Source organism: Phoxinus phoxinus (assembly GCF_949152265.1).
Source record: "Phoxinus phoxinus genome assembly, chromosome: 5".
Classification (NCBI taxonomy): domain Eukaryota; kingdom Metazoa; phylum Chordata; class Actinopteri; order Cypriniformes; family Leuciscidae; genus Phoxinus; species Phoxinus phoxinus.
In genome coordinates, this window is record NC_136880.1 from 22,421,929 (window position 1) to 22,440,951 (window position 19,023).

The 19,023-nt window shown below is 39.1% G+C and overlaps 2 protein-coding genes across 5 annotated transcripts in view; both read right to left on the reverse strand.

The window, feature by feature from the left end:
- The window catches only part of abca4b (ATP-binding cassette, sub-family A (ABC1), member 4b), a 129,653-nt gene extending 128,630 nt beyond the window's left edge, over positions 1-1,023 (reverse strand). The window contains exon 1 of the mRNA XM_079613372.1: positions 904-1,023. The gene's annotated coding sequence lies outside the window, so the exon portion shown is untranslated. The remainder of the gene's footprint in view (positions 1-903) is intronic.
- An 820-nt stretch (positions 1,024-1,843) lies between these two features.
- The window catches only part of arhgap29b (Rho GTPase activating protein 29b), a 35,555-nt gene continuing 18,375 nt past the window's right edge, over positions 1,844-19,023 (reverse strand). The window contains exons 1-21 of one of the 4 annotated variants that reach the window (XM_079611666.1): positions 17,009-17,426; positions 16,277-16,373; positions 15,440-15,512; positions 13,533-13,587; positions 12,518-12,673; positions 12,364-12,428; positions 11,831-11,941; positions 11,662-11,742; positions 11,417-11,584; positions 10,872-11,009; positions 10,171-10,361; positions 9,672-9,838; positions 8,868-8,999; positions 7,935-8,033; positions 7,315-7,478; positions 7,039-7,227; positions 6,811-6,948; positions 4,820-5,046; positions 4,345-4,648; positions 4,130-4,232; positions 1,844-3,672 (exon numbers count right to left, since the gene is read on the reverse strand). In XM_079611666.1, the coding sequence (XP_079467792.1) occupies positions 2,744-3,672; positions 4,130-4,232; positions 4,345-4,648; positions 4,820-5,046; positions 6,811-6,948; positions 7,039-7,227; positions 7,315-7,478; positions 7,935-8,033; positions 8,868-8,999; positions 9,672-9,838; positions 10,171-10,361; positions 10,872-11,009; positions 11,417-11,584; positions 11,662-11,742; positions 11,831-11,941; positions 12,364-12,428; positions 12,518-12,673; positions 13,533-13,587; positions 15,440-15,496 (3,474 nt within the window). In that variant the 5' untranslated portion in view covers positions 15,497-15,512; positions 16,277-16,373; positions 17,009-17,426 and the 3' untranslated portion in view covers positions 1,844-2,743. Of the gene's footprint in view, positions 3,673-4,129; positions 4,233-4,344; positions 4,649-4,819; positions 5,047-6,810; positions 6,949-7,038; positions 7,228-7,314; positions 7,479-7,934; positions 8,034-8,867; positions 9,000-9,671; positions 9,839-10,170; positions 10,362-10,871; positions 11,010-11,416; positions 11,585-11,661; positions 11,743-11,830; positions 11,942-12,363; positions 12,429-12,517; positions 12,674-13,532; positions 13,588-15,439; positions 15,513-16,276; positions 16,374-17,008; positions 17,427-19,023 lie in introns of those variants that run through there. The other 3 variants (XM_079611667.1, XM_079611665.1, XM_079611668.1) reach the window with 3 other exon arrangements.

Here is a 19,023-nt window from a genome sequence, read left to right on the forward strand (position 1 = left end):
CATGTGACCATGTCCATGTGATCAGATTGTAAACGACCAGCAGGAATTCCTATAGGCTATATTTATACATATACTTTTTTTAAACAGCAGTTTTAGTGCTTGGAGACTTGTTTGTTAGTCATGTGAAATTGGGTCACAATATTTAAAGGAAAATATGGGCCTAGCATTGAACCACTGAACTATTTTGAGCCACAGCAAGACCAAAACAGTCACAGACAGAGCTGTTATTATGTCTGTTAGACGTCTAATTTTCCACAGTGATCTTTTTACACAAACACTGATTAAAGCTCTATGAGTTCAGGTTCAAATACAAATGTCTCATCTTACAGTCTCTTTTGACAGAAATATTGCAAGTATACTTGAGATTTATGGCTAAATGAATATGAATTAAAAACAAAGAATTAAAATGCCTTATTTTAGGTATAACATGCATATTCTCAACCAAGGCCAACAACTTTAACCTGTCGTTAATGTACACTGTTCAAAGGTTTGGTGTCAGTAAGATTTCTTAATGTTTTATAAGTTTCTTATGTTCACCAAGGCTGCATTCATTTGATCAAAAATACAGTAAAAAACAGTTTCTATTTCAATATAATTTTCAAAATGTAATTTAGCTAAAAATATGTATTTTCAGCATCATTACTATACTAACGCATCACATGATTCTTCAGAAATAGTTATTATTATAGTCAATGTTGAAAACAGTTGTGCTGCTCAATATTTTTTAACAGCATTTATTTGAAATATAAATCTTGTCAAATCATGTCTTTACAGTCACTTTTGATGAAATGAATGTATACTTGCTGAATAAAATATAGAAAAAATGTTTAAACCAATAATAACAAAACATATATATTACTGATCATAAACAGTAGTGAATGACCAAAAAAATGGTATGCTTACCTCAGTGCTCAAAAGATTTGAGTCCCTCAATATTCGCATGTAAAGGTACATAATTACAGTCCATGATAGTCGCTGAAACACAACAGCCAAACTTGCAGCTCCTGACCGACTCAGGTGATACCACTAATCTGATTGCCTTAATCTGCTGGGTTAACTTGGCCATCAGCAAAGCCCTCCATTTTAACATGACTACTATTTCTTTACATGAACATGTGGTGGATTGGCGATGGATTAGGAGATGCTAATAATGTGTGTTGTGTTATATTTTGTATTATATGGGCATTTGGAGTATGTGTGCTATATTTCACATCTCTTATTTCTGTGTTTGTTGGATGAGTCAGCTGAGCAGCTCAGTGCTGGAGCTCAGGTGACATGTCTAATTAGGGATGAGGAGGGACAGAGTCTGTCCCGGACAGTTACAGATACGCAGGGAGTGAGGACAATAGGCAAAAAAACAGGACACTGGTTTGGCCTCCACATAAAAGACAGCAGCTAAATTAAACTTTGACATGAAATATTGAAAATACTCACCCGATTAAATCATAATGAATGGTATTTAAATGTATATGCTTTTAATTTTTTTAAGCTTGTCATCTAATATTTATATTTTATTTCAGCTTTATTTCAATAAACAAAAATTATTATAACTGGTTTCAGATTTAGTTAACAATAACAACACTGCGAGGGACTCAAACCATACATTGACGCAAATATCTTTTTGATTTGGGCATGTAATAAACCAGTAATAAACCTAGCAACCACCAAAAAAGAAAAAATGAAACCCTATCCCCTCGGACAGCACGCCAAATACACATAACCTTTACTCTATTTAAGTGTGAACTCGTGAAACACCTTAGCGACTGCATAACAACGCCATGGCAACAACCCTAGCATCAGTGGCCACTCATATTTCATTCCGAAAATAAAAAAAATTAATCTTCATATTTAATCCACTTTTACTGTACATATAAAGGTAAAAAAATAAAAACCCAGAACATATACAACTAGTTTGAACTAAATATTTAATCTGCAAACATGTCGCATGTCTTCAAGAATTGTTGGTATGTTTATGGCAGCAGGTTATGTGTACAAAATGAAAACAAATGCATATGTAACTGAAATAAAAAACAGATGCACTTACACACAAAACACGCAAGAGCAGAAGTGTTTCTGAGACAAACTATCAAACAGCCGGCAGTAACTGTATTACATCATGCCAAGGCAGTGATGATGCGGTGGTTAGGCTTAGCAAGTGCATCACAATGAACAGGTTGGCATACATTTACAGTACAGACAATACTATACACACTCCTGTTGAGTTGATGCAATTATTACACAGAACTTCTGATTTTAATAACACATTAATATAACTGATTATTTAATGATATAGAAGTGTCTCTTGGGTGAGACACATTTGGCATAAATGTTCAGAAACAATATACAAAAATAACATAAAAGAGTGCTCACTTACAGTTAAGTGAATGTCACAAATGTTTTGGACCTTTGCTGATATTTCCGGCTCATACAGTAGCTTAAAGGGACATTAACAAACAGCTAGTAATCCAGAGAAAATTCATGGAGACGTTTCACCTCTCCTGTAATATTTTTGCCCTTTCTCAAAGGGATATTAAAACAATTTCATATATACAGTATGGCACACAAAGACATACAGATATAAAGCCGTAGACAGATCTACTAGACATTGACATTGTGAGGGCTGTGGAGGAATCAGTCACTGTCACATACCAGGAGAATACTGTACCAAGCGTCACAAAAACTGCCCTAGAGGACAACCCCAGAAGCCAACAGATTTGGCTTTTTTTAACAGTCAGGCGGTTTTTTAAACAAAATGTGCCTCTCGCTGCTCCAGCTCCTGCATACGGCGACTGCGTCTCTGATAGAGGGGTCTGGCGTCTGTTGGGTTAAACTCCTCAGCGCTGGATCCTGGAGACTGAGGCGGCGAGAGCGTGATGGGGCTTAGCGATTCGCTTTCCGAGAGTCCTTCTTCCGCTCCTCCTGATAGAGTGCTCGTCACTGTTGCAAAAGTGTGCTTGGGCGTTAGAGCGATAGTCACCGGTGTTGTTGGTGTGGCGGGGGGCGTCGTCACGGCTGTGGAGACTGTGGCTGCTGTTGGTAATATGGTAATGGCTGTTGTGTAAACTGTTCCTGTAGTAGTGGTTGGTGCTGCTGAAACCGTTTTTGCCAGCGAGTCAAATGACCTGAATGGGCCTCCTGATGGAGGTCTGTAGAACGTTCCAGGAGGTGGTTTTAGTGTCCGTGGAGCGCGGAAGGATATTGGAGCCCCGCTGGACTGACTTGTACCATCTTTTCTAGCAGCGATGCTGTGGGGTACAACACTAATTTCAGACGGTTTCGGCCCGCCAGAAGGTGGCAGGTTGGCCACTATCATTGCGGTTCTGGGTGTCACATCGTAATGTCTGTACTGTCTGTCCCATGTCCTCCTCAGCGTCTGAGTGTCGATGAAGGGGTTCCTGTAATAGTTTGAGAGTCGTGGCGTCAAAGGCTTCTCCGGTTCAGTGGTCTCCTGAATGGCGGCAGGCGAGTGTTCATGCTCCACGGTGTTGCGGCTGTTGCGCTCGTTGAGCAGTCGGTCCACGGGCATGCTGATTGGTCGAGACACCTGCTTGGAGCGCTGGGGACGCAGCTGCACCAATCGGCTGTTGACACTGGGCCGGCTGAACACAGATGTGGCCTTCTGCATGTCCACAGGAGTTGAGTCAACCCCATTGATATCTGAGCCCTCACCCACTGGAGAGAAGAAAATATATATTATAAATATAATATATTATATAAACTATTCACTCAAAAGAGACTCTCAGTAACCTCTTATTGCATTTAAAATCTGAATACCACTTTTGCATTTCCGGGTCAGTTTTGACCCAGTCTAATTTATCTAAACTAAAAACCATATAGTATTTGAAAAAAAAAATGTTTTTAAAGGCCCTTTCACACCAATCATGGTTTTCTCAAAATTGGGACAGGAGAGCTCTTAGTCAATAAATGGGAAAGAGTAAAGGGTTATTTGAAAAAGTAATACATTACTTTGCAAGTTACTTGAAAAAAAGTAATCCGATTACGTAACCCCAACACTGATTATCAGTATTATTGCACTGTTTTTAAACAAAATACAAACAATTTTTAAATATTCTGCCATGGTTCATCAGTTTAGATTTTACCAAAGATGAGCAGAGACACTCATACTAACCAGGTGTTTGCGCTCTATCATCCCCTGTCTTCATATCCTTCACTTCCTCCATAAGCTGTGCAGAGGTGATCACAGACGAGTGTCTCTTGTAGACTTTCGCACTCTGTATGAAGAATAAACACAGATCACAAATCATAAATGCTAACAAGTAACATTTCCCAAAAATTGTCCTCAAAGCAAGTGAGGTCTAGCTTCCGTCCTCTGGCCCATCTCACCTCTTTGATATCCATGAGAGATCGGGAGTGGCGGCTGAGTTTTGGCTCTTTGTCCTGGGTGTTGGGCACAAGTGAAGCCTGTGATGCCGTAGGACTGGTGGGAGACACGGGGCTGAGGGGGACATCGAAGATCATCTGGTGGTAACTGATGAGCAGTTCCACCATGCGGGCCTGGTGGGGGTAGTCAACCAGAGAGGACAGCGACACTTCCGCCTCCAACTGCCTTGGCTTGATGAGCGTGGGACCGAAGATGATACCCAGGTTACTAGCCGTCATCTTGTTCTCCTCAGATTGCTCTGTTACTCTGTAGGACAACGATGTTTTAGAGTGGTGGATTTATATTTCACTCTCACTAAACACATTTAAGGGCTTCAAGCAACAAGCAATGAAATCAGATTCAGACAATGGATTCCTGCTTTTTGCTACAATCATTTTATTTTACAGACGCTTATGTTTATGGTTTGTGTTAGCATACCTGTGCAGATGTGTGATGAGGAACTGCAGGGTTCTGTAATGGGCTGCAGGAAGCTGGCGAAGGAGGTCTCTAATTTTGAAGAGAACTCTTTTAAGCTCAACGCTGAGGCACAGCTGCTCCCCTGCTGATTTCTCTTTAGCAGAGTCAGTCTCATCCAGGTTCAGAGTCTCTTTTGCCAGCCCAATGACATCATTATAATACCGATAAAGAATCAACGGCTCTGGCAACTGAAAAAAAGAAGAAAAAAAAACATTTTTCTTTTTTACAGGCAATGTCGATCAACAAAAAGTAAAAAAAAAAAAATCTAAATCAGAAAAACAATGAAAGCCTATAGAGTAGAACAGTGGCGACCCACTTTATCAGCAGCATTGGTTCCCATAAGTATAATTTCCATTAGTTTATCCCATAGGGATTTTAAAAAGCCAACCAGATGAGATATGAGGTGAATCATAACATTACAAACTTTGATTTGAAGCAAGGAAGTATTTGAAAACCTGACAAAAATACAAAAGGTACAAGACTGTATATTTAACGCTTTAGTGATAGAAATAACTAACAAATAGCATAATCAAATTTAAAACAATAAAGAAATTTTAACTACTCATTTAAAGAGGTTGATTATAAATAAAAAAATATGATATTTTAAGTTTATTGCAAAATATTAATTTATATTCAAATGTTTAAGTATTTTGAGAGCGTAGGGAGACCGACTTGATTACATCACTCACAGTGCTTCATTGGAGTAGGCGGAGCTAACAAGATCTTTTGGCACATTTTGCTTATTTCGAATCTCTGATTGGTGGACTTTTCTGTACAGCACCATGGGTAATGTAGTTTTTTCACCACAAATTCCATTGTTACATGCTTATTTAAAAAGCAAGTTGAAATAGTGTGGACTAACGGCTTCAACAGGAGCAAATCCGATCGAATATCAACCTCGTAGCTCACAGTAAGGCTTTCTTTAAAGCTTTATGAGTTATCATCAAAAAATCTAATTCACCATGGAGAAATTAAATTGAGTTTTTACTTCCGGAACCACTAGAGTGCAACAGTGGAGTCCCGCTAGTAAAAAATTATATATTTTCTCTATAAGGAACTGATTTTTAACGTATAAACCTTTAAAAACAGACCTTCTGTGAGCTACAAGGTTGTACATCGATGATATATGCTTTCGTTGAAGCCATCAGCCCACTTTGTTTCAACTTACTTTTTAAATAATCATGTTTAACAGCAAAATTCCAGGTGAAAAACCACATTACCTATGATTCTGCAGATAAATCTCCAATCAGAGAACTGCAAAAAGCAAATCATGCCAAAAGATCTCCATAGCATCCCAAAAAGGACTGTAAATGATGTAAGCTCTCAATCTACTAAATATGTGTATACACACACACACACACACACACGCTTATTTTGCAATACATGGAAAATACACTGTTTCTATATACAATCAACATGTTTAAATCAATAGGTATATATTTATCCATCCTTTTTATTTTGATTATAAAATGAAATATAATTAAATGAAATATACTTTATTGTCCCTAATAGAGAAAATTTGTTGTGGACTCGATTATCAACGTTTCTACATGTCCTGTTACACTTAGAATAATTATAAAATACATTACATTCACAAAAATTGCATTCACCACACACATGGGTAACTGCTACAATATATAAAAGGATAGGAAGTATTATGTCATTTGCAATGCTTCATGGGGTTGAATTCTTTACCTTATTAAAGTCATTAAGTATAGTGTATTGTAGCTTTGTGTTTTTATTTGATTTTCAAATACTTTTGTTTGTAATGTTGTGATTCACCAAATAGCTGGTTGGTTTGGTTCATGGCTTATAACTTTAATGAAAACTTTGAAAAAATGTTAAACCATGGAAGCTGAAAAACCGGGCGGGCACTGTTGCACTAATAAGTCAACTAATAAGTCAACTTTCACAAAGACATGATGAAACTGGGATTATTTGTACCACCACACCTGTCTTAGGTAAAGCTTGAGCACGTTGCTTATGTCATGTGGGTGGAGGTCAGAAAGCTCCACTAAGTCCTTTCCATTCTCAAAGGCCTGGCACAGCTTTTCCACACGAGACTTCGCCCCATTCACACGATAAATGCCCTTGAAATGCACCGAAAGTAGGCGTCATTCACAAGATGACTCAAGCATTGAATTAAAGCAATTTCTTGCAGTTGCATCTCAACGCTTTACCTTAATGTTCAGGGCACGACTCTCGATTTCCGAGGTGCATTTTTTTATGATGAAGGGGATGCCGTCGGGACTGTTCTTAGCTACTTGGGCGAAGTCAATCCCGAACAGGTGCAGTCTGCCCTGGAGCTTCTTATGACCACACTGAATGGCAAGAGTCTCCAGGCATTTCTTATGACAGGCCAAGGAGCACTACGGAATAAGAGATTATAGAATGACAAACGGCTCTACTGAACAATGAGAACTGAATCAGTGTGGGTGTTGATGATGATGACGTACCTCTTCACACTCAGCCCCGTGGAACACCACCAGACTGTCACACTCTCTGCATTTGGAAGGCGCCCTCAGTTTCCGCAACTTATGGGTGTGCGCTGCTTTTGACATCTGAGTATTGCGGAAAGGGCCGGGAGAACTGGCCGCTTCCAACACCATCTCAGAGAGGCCTGAGACGAGACAAGACAATGTGTTTCCAAAAGCTAATTTCCGAATAGTTTAAAAACACTCTTCTGGCCCATCAACGACGTTCCGGTTTGGAAATGTGATAATCAAGAGTCTTAAATGTGAGTGGGGATGGGAACTAAAAGAAATGTAATGATTCCGATTTAATGAATGACTCTTTTGGTACTTTTGAGGAAGCAAAACCCTCTCTCCATTTCCTCAAATGTATTTCCTAAGTCTAACATGTGTTTATATTCAACAATTATTACTGAAATGTAACACTTTTGGTGGAGAGACAGGAACTGCTAACTGTGGCATTTCGCCAGTGTCAACACCAAGCCCATCTGTACAGCTGCACAGAGAGAAAAACATGGGTGCGAGCAATTCAGCACTTGCGTGTGGTGTCACACATCTACAAACACAGACACCCACAATCACGCTATTCAGTTTGTACTACCAACCATTATCTGATGGGGAAGGAGGTTCTCTCTCATCCAGGTCATCTGCAGAAGACATGGTACCAGTTGAGGGAGTTCTGGGAAGCCTGCGTTTGAAATCCCCTTTAGCATGAAGACACACAAACACACACATTAGATACTTCCGTCCTGCAGAGCACTTCTCCGTCCTGTCCAATGACAACTAGGTCAACCACTTTACAAGCAAAACTTACAAACGTGCCTAAAACAGCAATATTTTAAGAGGAACTTCTTTTTAGGATATAATATATACAGGGCTCAGCAATAAGAATGGCTGATGCCCCTGGTCAGAGTGAAAGCATTTCAGGATGTCTGGCAAAACTGTCATATGCCTGATTAGGTCATTGCTTATATTCTCACATCCCAACGATTAGTTTTTATGCCTGGTTTTCTGTGATGTTGTGAACGTTTTTCAGCAAATTATGTTAAATGCTGCTGACGCAACTATGCCAATAAGGTCACGTTGTTTGGCTGGCTGATGTAAATTAGGTTTTGCATTCATGAAATGATAACTGCCACAACAGCTGTAGAATTTCCAGCAACAATTGCACATTACAAACATTGCAAATTGTTTAATGAAAAATATGTTTTTATGACAATTATACAAATATTTTCCTAAACAATGAAATGTATACTTTCTGTGGTAATGTTGGCATGGAAAATAAAACAAAAATACAAAAAAAATAGTAGAACAGTAGTATATTGTTTAATGTCAGAACAGAATGAATAACTAAATGAATGAATGAAATCAGTCAATAAATAAATATATAGGGGAAATAATAGTATATTGTTTAATACCAGTAAATAAGGCTATTTTGGCAAGAACCAGGTTAAATGAATGAACGAATAAATAAATATTAAATCGATATATTTTAAATAAAGTATTTATATATCAGACATGTGTGTCAGAAAAAGCACCTGGACTGGCTGTGGGGGAGTCCATGGAGCGAGACTCGCTGCTTCCCCCAGCACTCTCTGAGTCACTGCACATCCCTCCACCGCTGGCACTGCCTGAGCTCCAGGCCCGCTGTGAACCCTGCGTCCTTAACACTACAACACACAGAATTACCCTTAGAATTAACTTTCCATTCGAAACCTCTAGTCTCCATTAAACTGAGGGAGAAAGTCCTGTTTACGTTTGGGGGAATCAGTCTGCCTGAATGTTTCATTCAGTTCATAGCTTTCAACTGATGTTCTTAATTCTTTAGTTTAGTCATCCAGCCTGAATGCTCAGGCTGTAATCCAGCAGGCTGATGATGTCATAGCACCAGGGACTTGTTGGAAGCCGAGAGCCGATCTGGGTTTGGGCCTTAATCCTGACTGCTTTGAACGGCCAGCGCTGGGTAAAAACCCCACAGTGGCCATACAACTAATAACCTGTACAGGAGATTGAAGCTTTCCAAACAAATGTGCCTCATAGTTGCAAACATCTTAGGATTTTGTTTAACTGGAAAGAAAATAAATGTCTTGGAGTTTTAGAGTATGACTAATGCAAGTTGAGTAGGTTGATGTCCCCCAAAGAGTGTAAAGACAGCCTGAAGTAGCAATTTTGGCTCAACCAAATGTGTGAGTTTGGGCCAGGATTATCTGTTTGTCCAAACAGTGGTAGAATGTCATTATGGTTCTCATTCCATTTAGTGCCACAGAAACATATTATTTTAAACCTACAAACTTTTAGTCACTAGCCTAGATCTTTATTGACAAAGATACAACATCTCCTACCTTGCATGTCTATACTGCTATTGGACCGTCTCTCTGCGATCTTGGTCTTGCAGGGTTGTACGGTACCCTCATCTGCACTGTGGTTATCCGCAGAGGTAACAGAACCCTGTGACAGATTCCCATGGGACGAGCGGGTGCTGCTCTGAGACCTCTTATGAAGGGACATTCTGGAAAGGAAAGAAACTTGTTAAAGCAGGCTTTATAAAAATACCAAAACAGGCTGTGCAAAATCTCAGCTGATTGTGAAATGGGTTACTCAAAAGGCAAGCGTGAGATTTGAATGCACTGTAAAGAGATGTGATAGCACTGGCCAGTTTGTTTGTACATGGGTGTGATTCAGAGGTCAAGCTGAAAAGCAGAGTTTGCACAGGGTAGTGATTACGGACACCAGAACTTGGGTAAACAACACGCCAAGACCGACCCTTGTTTCGTTCATCATTCTTCCTGAGGAAGATGCAAACAATGCATGGCTTGCATGGAAACTTGAGTGTGGACTAACCCAGTTTTTGAGGAAGTGTTGATGTCCTGAGACAGAGACTCCAGCCACACTCGCTCTTTAGGCAAGCTGCACACAAACTCAGAGTAGCGCTGGCCTGGCTCATATTTTTTGGCCTGTTCACTTAGAGCTTGGTAGTTGACATTTAGAGGCACAGTCTGAGCCTGCTGCATCTGGAACCAGTTCACTGTCACCTACAGGAGTTCATGAGAATAGTCAGTATGCAATAATAGGAAAAAAAAAATATATATATATATTTTCATGAAGGTCTTTTCAATATAAACACACGCATTTAAAAGATGGGGGTCAATAAGAATTACGTTTTGACATAAATTAATACTTTCAGCAAGGATGAAAAGGATAAAAAGTTTATGATGCAACAAGATTTATATTTCAAATACATTTTTGTTATACTTTGTTATCATTGATAATGAGAAATGTTTCTTGAGCCAATCTGCATATTAGAATGATTTCTGAAGGATCATGTGACACTGAAGACTGGCCCCATCACAGGAACAAATTACATTTTAAAATAATTTTAAAATGTAATCGTATTTCACAATATTACTGTTTTGCTGTATTTTTGATCAAACAAATGCATCATTGGTGAGCATATTAGACTTCTTTCAAAAACATTTAAAAATCTTACAGACCCCAAACTTCTTTTAAACTGTAGTGTTATAAAGTGATGTAGTGATACAGACCGCTTTGAGAGTCAGGTCGCATTGGAAGACCAGCTTCCGAATCTGAGTGAGGATCTCACTCTTAGCGCTTGCCAATCCGACTTTCTTTGCCTCTAGATCAGCCACGCAGGCTCTATACTGCTCCTGCGCTTCCTCTGCCTGTAGTCACCACAAAAACAGGCCGTGAGTCAAACAAAATAAAAGCATAGTGATTTTACTAGCCTGTTTTAAGCCCCAGTATGTCATTACCAGCACCAAACCAAACCAAGGTTTACAAAAATCTAACATTTTATGAAGAAAATGCCCGCCCATTTTCTACGGTGTACTGGGTGGCGTTTAGTGTGATGCTATGTAGTTGCTAGAGTTGTTATAGCAACAGTAATGTTTAGATTATATGGCCTAATTTTCAGACAGTGCATCAGATGTTAAGTAAAATCAAATGAATTCCCACAAACTCTGTTTCTTATTGCCACTTTGATGCCCAGTAAACAAGGACAATAAAAGCAAGGGTGTGTGTGTGTTTGTGCAGTCTGTGACGGTGTTTTATAGAGCACTTTCTGCAGTACCTTCTGCAGGGCCTCTTCCTCCACTCTCCGTTTCTTCTCCAGAGTCCTGCCTCCTGCTGTTGGCTGCTCCTCCTCGGTGCGGCTGGTGGAGCTGCGTGCCTTCTCGTACTCCTCTCTCTTCTGCACCTTCAGCAGACGAGCCTTCTTCAAAGCGCTCTCGGCCTCGCTCTGAAAACAAGCATGGGTTATAAAGCGCTATCGTTCTTAAGAAACACTAGTGATGAAATTCAAGTCATCATAGGTACCGTTTTCTTCAGCTCTCTTTGCCATTGTTCCTTTATCTCTTTCCTCTGCTTGTCCAGGTCATTCTTGCGGGCCAGCAGTGGCTGTTGGAATTATGTGAATTTTTTGGAATTATAGGAAATTATTTGTTGAACAGTTAGCTAAAAGTGTACAGCAGTCAACTGAATATACCTGTATGAATTTGTTGGTTTGAAGAGCTGTAGCCGTTTGGAGCAGAACATGATTGTACTCGATCTCATTTTTAAAGGCAGAGACGTAAATATCCCGGAATGGCATGTAGTCCTTTAGATAAAGACACACAGTCACACATGTCACTCAGAGGCCCAAAACCAAATACAATAACGTTCAAAAGTTTGGGGTCAGTACGATTTTTTACAATTCCTGTGGTGACAAAGCTGAATTTTCAGCATCATTACTCCAGTCTTCAGTGTCACTTTATCCTTCAGAAATCATTCTAATATGCTGATTTGCTGCTCAATAAACATTTATTATTATTATGTTGAAAACAGTTGTGCTGCTTAACATTTCAGTGAACAGTGACAGACAAAAGAACAGCATTTCTTGTAATGTTATCTTTTGTAACCTTATAAATGCCTTTACTGTCCCTTTTGATCAATTTAATGCATCCTTTATAAATAATCGTACTGACCCGAAATGTTTGAGCATCACCTTTGATCAAAACAACATACTAAAAAGACCATCACCTGCTGACTTGCTACTGCCTTTGCAGATTCTGCCATCTTGGCAAAGCCTTTTGCACATTCCATGTCTGTCAAACACAGAGAGACCACATGAAACACTAAAGATCAACCTTGAAGACTCAAAACAAATAAGATCAGGCTTTAAGAATGGACTGACCCAAGCTGAGGCGTTTCTCCACCCAGGCCAACATGTCTTTGGTGTATTTGGACCAGGCCTTGGCATAGAGCAAGGCCGACTCTACTCCACTGTCATTCTTCAGCAGGAGGAGGTCCACCTGCTCCACAGTGGACAGCTCTGGAGACAGAGCATGATCTGGAAACACACACCCAGAACACCGCATAATGAACACACGCACACACAAAAATACACAAACGCTCCACATTGTTTAAAAAGATTGCTAAAAATGCACAGAGAAACCCTTTGAAGACATTTATATTTCCTCTCAACCTCGTCTCTGCGCTCTCTAAAACTGTCATTTAAAATCTACTATTAAATGTAACCGCCTTATTTGGTTTATAGGCCAAATGTTACAAGGCAAATTTTACAAGTTAGCCTTATTAAAGGCAGCGACAGCCCTCAAATTGGTGGCAGACTTGCTTGTTAGAGGACTAAATAGCCTCCACGTTTCCCATAAGAGATGTTTCTAAAACTGACACTAATCTGTGTTCGCATTAGATGCATGTACGATATATTGCGTGGCATGAGCGTGTGAGATCATCTCATAAAATCTCTGCTTAACCTTCGTCAAATGCACTGACACGCAGCTCAGCCGCGCTGGATCCAAGCACCCCGCCCAATAAGCCACATGTGGTTCCCATTCCTCACACAAATGTCCAAAAAAAAAAACCAAAGAATGTCAACCATTTGGCAAACAAGAAGAATGTTAGACTATATGAAAAACAACACAAGTGTGAAGGTATGGGGTGTGTCTCTTGTCGTTTATGTCCCAAGTCAGTACTGCTCATCTGTCTCTCTGCTAGAACAACACCTCATGTGTGGTTTGTTTAAACTAGAAAACTTAAAGTTAACATTTCTGTTCGGGGGGCACATAAAATGAGCGTTGTGATTTACTGCAACACCTCGATGGCACAAGCCTGCTATCTTTGTGATAAAAACAGTGATAGAAAGATGTAAAAGGCGGCTACATAAAGAAGAAAGGAAATCCATTTACCTGCCAGATCATTTTGACTGCAGCCCCGTGAATCTTCAGAGAGGTTATCAAGAGACTAGAGGAGATAAAGGAAAAAGACGTTTCACACGGGATGAGAAGTTTGATTACAGAGGTGAGGGACGAGAAGGTGCTTCTCTTTCATCTTGTCTCTCAACATCTAGGTCGATCAAAGCTTGAAAACCCAGCTCTTTAAATCGCAGGTGCCAGCCAGGTTTCACTATTTTCAAAGAAGACAGCTAAACTTAAAGGTAGGGTAGGCATCTTCGGAGAGGCTAGCAACTTTGAAATCATAAGATCCAACCCTCCCTTCAGAGCGTCTCCAAAGCCACGCTTTCTTCAAAACACATGAACACGCAGGAATTAAATTAAGGTGTTAAATTACCTCATGTTTCAAAGCACATAACGTTACAATAATAATGAACGTAAACAACTGAAAGAGCCCTGGTTTGTTCAACCTGACTGCTGGAGATTCATTTCGCCATTGATAAGTTTTGTTACTGAAGCACATAAATCTGAACCTGAGAACATCACGGCTTGACATCTCTTGATTACAGTAGTTACTGCATGAACACAGCATAAGCCCGTTGTTTTGGTTCAAGAGGAACTGTAAAAGGAGGCTGCTGTTTGTTTGTGGTGTTCAGTGACTGTCTGTCTACAACTCTGCATAGGCGGCTTACGGAACACGCTGATGACGTGTGATATCTGCGCGGAGGTATGGAAATACATAGGTTGATCGTATCATATCGAACCATATGCAATGACTGGACAAACATTGTTTGGTCCTGAGACTTCCACAGAAGATATATGCAATTGTTTTTATATATTTAGAACACTTATACAATTGATTGCTATCAGGATGTAAAGAGGGTTTCAACCAGTATAACAAAAAGTGTTTCTGGAAAACATTGCCTACCCTAACTTTAAAAGGGAACATAATTATTTAGTCATGCTTGTTCTAAAAATATGGTGCTGTTATTTTCTTCTTCTGTGGAACACAAAAGAAGAATTCTGTAGAATCTTCATGCAGTTTTTTTCCATACAACATTTCATAGTGACCACACCTGTTAAGCACCAAAAAAGGACATAAAAATGCCATAAAACAAGTCCATACAACTATACACTACTGTTCATAGTTTGAAGACAGTTCGATTTATTAATTTTTTTAAAAGAAATTAATACTTTTATTCAGGAAATATGCAATAAATTGAACAACAGTGACATTAAAGACATTTATAATTATAATACTAAAGATTTCTATTGAAAATGAATGCTGTTCTTTTGAACATTCTATTCAACAAGGAATCCTGACAAAAATGCATGACAGTTTCCACAAAAAAATATTAAGCACAACTGTTTACAACATTGATAATAGTAAAAAGTGCTTCCTGAAATCAGCATATTTAAATGATCATATTAAAATTAATACTGGAGTAATGACAGGGACACTCTATATTAAAATAGAAAACAGTTTTTTGAATTGTAATAATATGTTTAATCAAATAAATGCATTTCAAAAACATTGAAAACATTTTTTTTTTAAATGATCAACCCCAAACTTTTGAATGGTCGTGCATTTCTAAAGCCATATGATAATTGTGTTTATAAATAGTGAATAATGGCTAAAATTTCAGTCTGCATTTCACATGAAGCCATCGTATGGCTAAGACATAGAACGCAGCACACAAGTCATAAGGACTACTTTTATGGTACTTTTATTGGCAGACGTGGTCACTGAACTGTTGTTGTATGGAAAATAGCTGTTCCACTGAAAAAATAGCACATGGGTATGAACAACATGAGGGTGAGTAAATGATGACTTTTTTTGTGTGAACTATTTAAGGACCTTTGAAGGCTCAACTTGTGGCCAGTGTTTAAAAAAAAAAGAAGCAATGAAGGTGACAACTTACACAACTTCTTCTGGCTTGGGGGTACCCCAACCTGGAGCCACTGTCCACATCTCCCATAAGGAAGTCAGACACTCTAAATGGAAAAAAAGACAAGTCACTGCTGGGACACTGCACATAACATACACTTGACCATACATCACACTGTTACAATATTATGATGTTGGTTTTCACAAATATAATAATCAAATAATATAATCACAGATCATTTTAAATAAAAATATGAACAGTATAAAGGGATAGTTCACCCAAAAATGAAAATTCTGTCATCAATTACTCACCCTGATGTCATTCCAAACCTGCATAACTTTCATATTTGAAACATGAGTGAAGATATTTTTTATATTCTCTGATCATTTTTGTCTAACCATTGAAAGCACATCACATATGGTAAACAAAGCTCAAACATACATGCTTGATGGGTGAGACTGAGAACCAATGAGGTTTCCCGTGTGTCACGCAAGTATGGCTGAGTTTCAGTTGACCATATTTGATGTGCTCTAGGTATGTGCGCTGATCAATGTTTCTATGTGAATAAGAAGCTAAGTTTTGGTTGCATGGACTTTCACTAGAGGGACAAATACCTCTAAGATTTGTGTTTCGAAGAAGAAAGAAAGTCTTATGGGTTTCGAATGAAAAGAGGATGAGGACATTGTTGATAGATTTTTCATTTTTGGGTGAACGAACCCTTTAAAGTAACAGTTCATTTAATTAGCGGTAAGAGTGACTACAGGATGCATAGCTGACGTGTGCTGTAAAATCAGAACATGGAAACTGAAAGTAAATCTATACAGAGCATAATATACGTTTAATTACAGAAGAGAGGGCTACGGTACTCACACATTGCCAAAGGTGAATGCCAAAGTGTCGATCGATGTGTATATCTCACCAAATATAGTGCCTTTGTTTTCTTTATTGACTTCCTTGACGTTCACGCCTGTGGGAAGTGAAAAACCACATGAGAAGTGGAGCCAAAAGGCACCAAAATTACAATTATTATTAGATGATGAGGAGAAACAGGGGCGTAGACCTAGATCTCACTGTGTTTATGGCAATATGAATTTGTCAACAGCTGGGAGCACCACCATAGCTATTGAGGACGATGAGCAGATCCAACACTTTCCGATAATATACCATTTTAATATGCTTTAAAGTCAGACTAATTTTGAACACTGTGGTGCCCAAAGAAAAGGAACTTCTAGGTTCTTCCTTATTTAGAGTCTAATACCACTTTGTACTAAAGACATGCTTCCCTAGAGTACAACACAAAAGCTGAACAGTTTGCATGTAAATAAATCTAAGGATGCTTTTCTTCATTGTTTCAAGAAGATTGATGACCCACCACATTGGTGCTAATTTTCCATGTTTTGAGCAGTTGGAAGAGAAATTGTCATCCTATTGACGTTGAATCTGTGACAGACAGCAAGTGAAGTCTCCGAGAGGCAAAAAAACCTTGCATTTACCAAGAGCTTCCTGTCTGCTAGCTGAGCCTCCCCTTTACAGGAAACACTGACAAAAGCTTGAACTCTCAAAACATTCAGAGGACGTTCAAACAACTTTCGCCCAACTTACCAACGACTTTAACTTGCACTTGCCGTCATATCCAAGTTCGATAGGGTAACGCATAGATTAACCAAAAGCACAAGTCCCTCAGAAATTCAGGAACTAACACCACAGCCTAGTTCACAATACAGCTCGACTTCCACTTTTTCCTGACATACAAGAAAAAGTGACGAGGCAATTGAACAAAGCAACATCTTCAGCTGTAGTTTCCAGTTCCGCATGGGTGGATTTTTTAGTTGAATGCCACGCAAAACGCAGCGACTGTCGGCAGAGATGGGAATCCCCAACTTCAACCGCCACCCATAGGAGACGACGGCGCTGGCGAAGAGAGCGAGAGAGGTGCGTGGCTCCTGGTGCATGCCTCTCTGCTTCTGAATGCAGGCGGGCGGCTCAGTGGCCCCTGCAATGGAACGCTGACTTCTTCCTCAGGACATCCTGCAGTTCCACAACAATGCTTCCACTTCTGCCGCCTTCACAGCTCAAATACGGGTTGGGAATGGCTACATTCAGAAAGTAGTTCTCTCAAAGAAAATACCTTGAAAGCATTTTTTGCACCATTGGACGGGCTTCTTTAAAATTCTGTCAATAGGAATTAAAGAATAGTTTTTTTTAAGAAGAAAAAATAAATAAAACTAAGAATGATTATTACCACATACTTGTGGCATTCAAACACATGCAGGTATCACTTTATCAGGTGCAATGCGTCATAAGATGAGATAAAATACCTGAGATAACTCCAGATCAGAGGCTAAAACAAAAAAACAGCGATTAAGATGCCACTGACTCGCTCAAGACTTGGGTGAGGGAAGAAAGAATTTCAATAACTTGAGACACTTGACACTTTTATTGCTGCGCCCCTGAGAGATTCTTCAGCAAAACTATGCAGCTTTTTTATTTTTTTTTAAAGAGAGAGGACCGCATGGACAGAGCATGATGGAGGGGGAAAAATGTGCATCTGATTTCCTGAAGTTCATAGCGTTCCATCAAGAGAAAGAAGGCGGCTGACATGAATGTGGGGCGTTAAAATGCAAGCAAGCTGAAGTGTGAGTTGGACGCTCATAATGGAATGTCGGTCGTACAGGTAACTTGAGGCGGATATCTGAGGTGATCTGTCTTTCTTCTCAACTTACCTATTCAGAAAGATTAAAAAAAGGCCTCAAGCATGTCAAAAAAAGACACAATCCACAGATTAACTTCCTTTGTTAAACTCTTCAGACTTTCTTTTCACAAGAGCCTGTCCTGGTATAGGACACATGGGAGCTCAGAGGGGTCACTGGCCCTCTAGTGGCAAAGGAGGATACTTTAAATCAATACTGCCAAAGTGAGAAGGGATTTATGTTTATAACCAATAAGAAACACATTCACTATGTCAATATAGCACAGAAATCATCTGTTCCCTCTTCGGCAACCTCAATCTGGACTGCGAACTGCACTGATGCACACTAGCCAGGAGAAGAATATTCCTGACTAGGAGTGGGTGGTATGAGCAAAATCAATATCATGTTATGAGTCTTTAGAGAAAACATCACAATGTAGTTATTTGTTCAGAAATTTCAACCATCAAAATGTATTAGTATTTTTATAACCATGCAGTAATGTCTATTTGTTGGTAATTGTGTGAATTTAGTTTTTTTACATGAAAGGAATTTTCATTTGTTTTGTTTTTTTGGAACTTGATGGATGCAAAACAAAAGATAAGATTATTCATAACAAATGAATACATCTGCGATCAGTACAAAAACAACTGCTTCACATTATTTAACACTTGAGCCAGAAACAAGAGTTACAAAAAAAAGATGCATTACAAATAGGTTTTGCAGTGGTGGAACAAAACAAAAAAAACGATATACATAATATATTAAATTATTATTATAGAATTAATGCTTAACTCTTAATGTGGCTTAATGCATTAAGATCTTGATCTTGGAGGAGCAAATTATGTATTTGAATAAAACAAACTACCGGTATGTAGATGAACCCAGAAAAACTATGAATGCATACACAAAGAATAGAACAGCCCATTT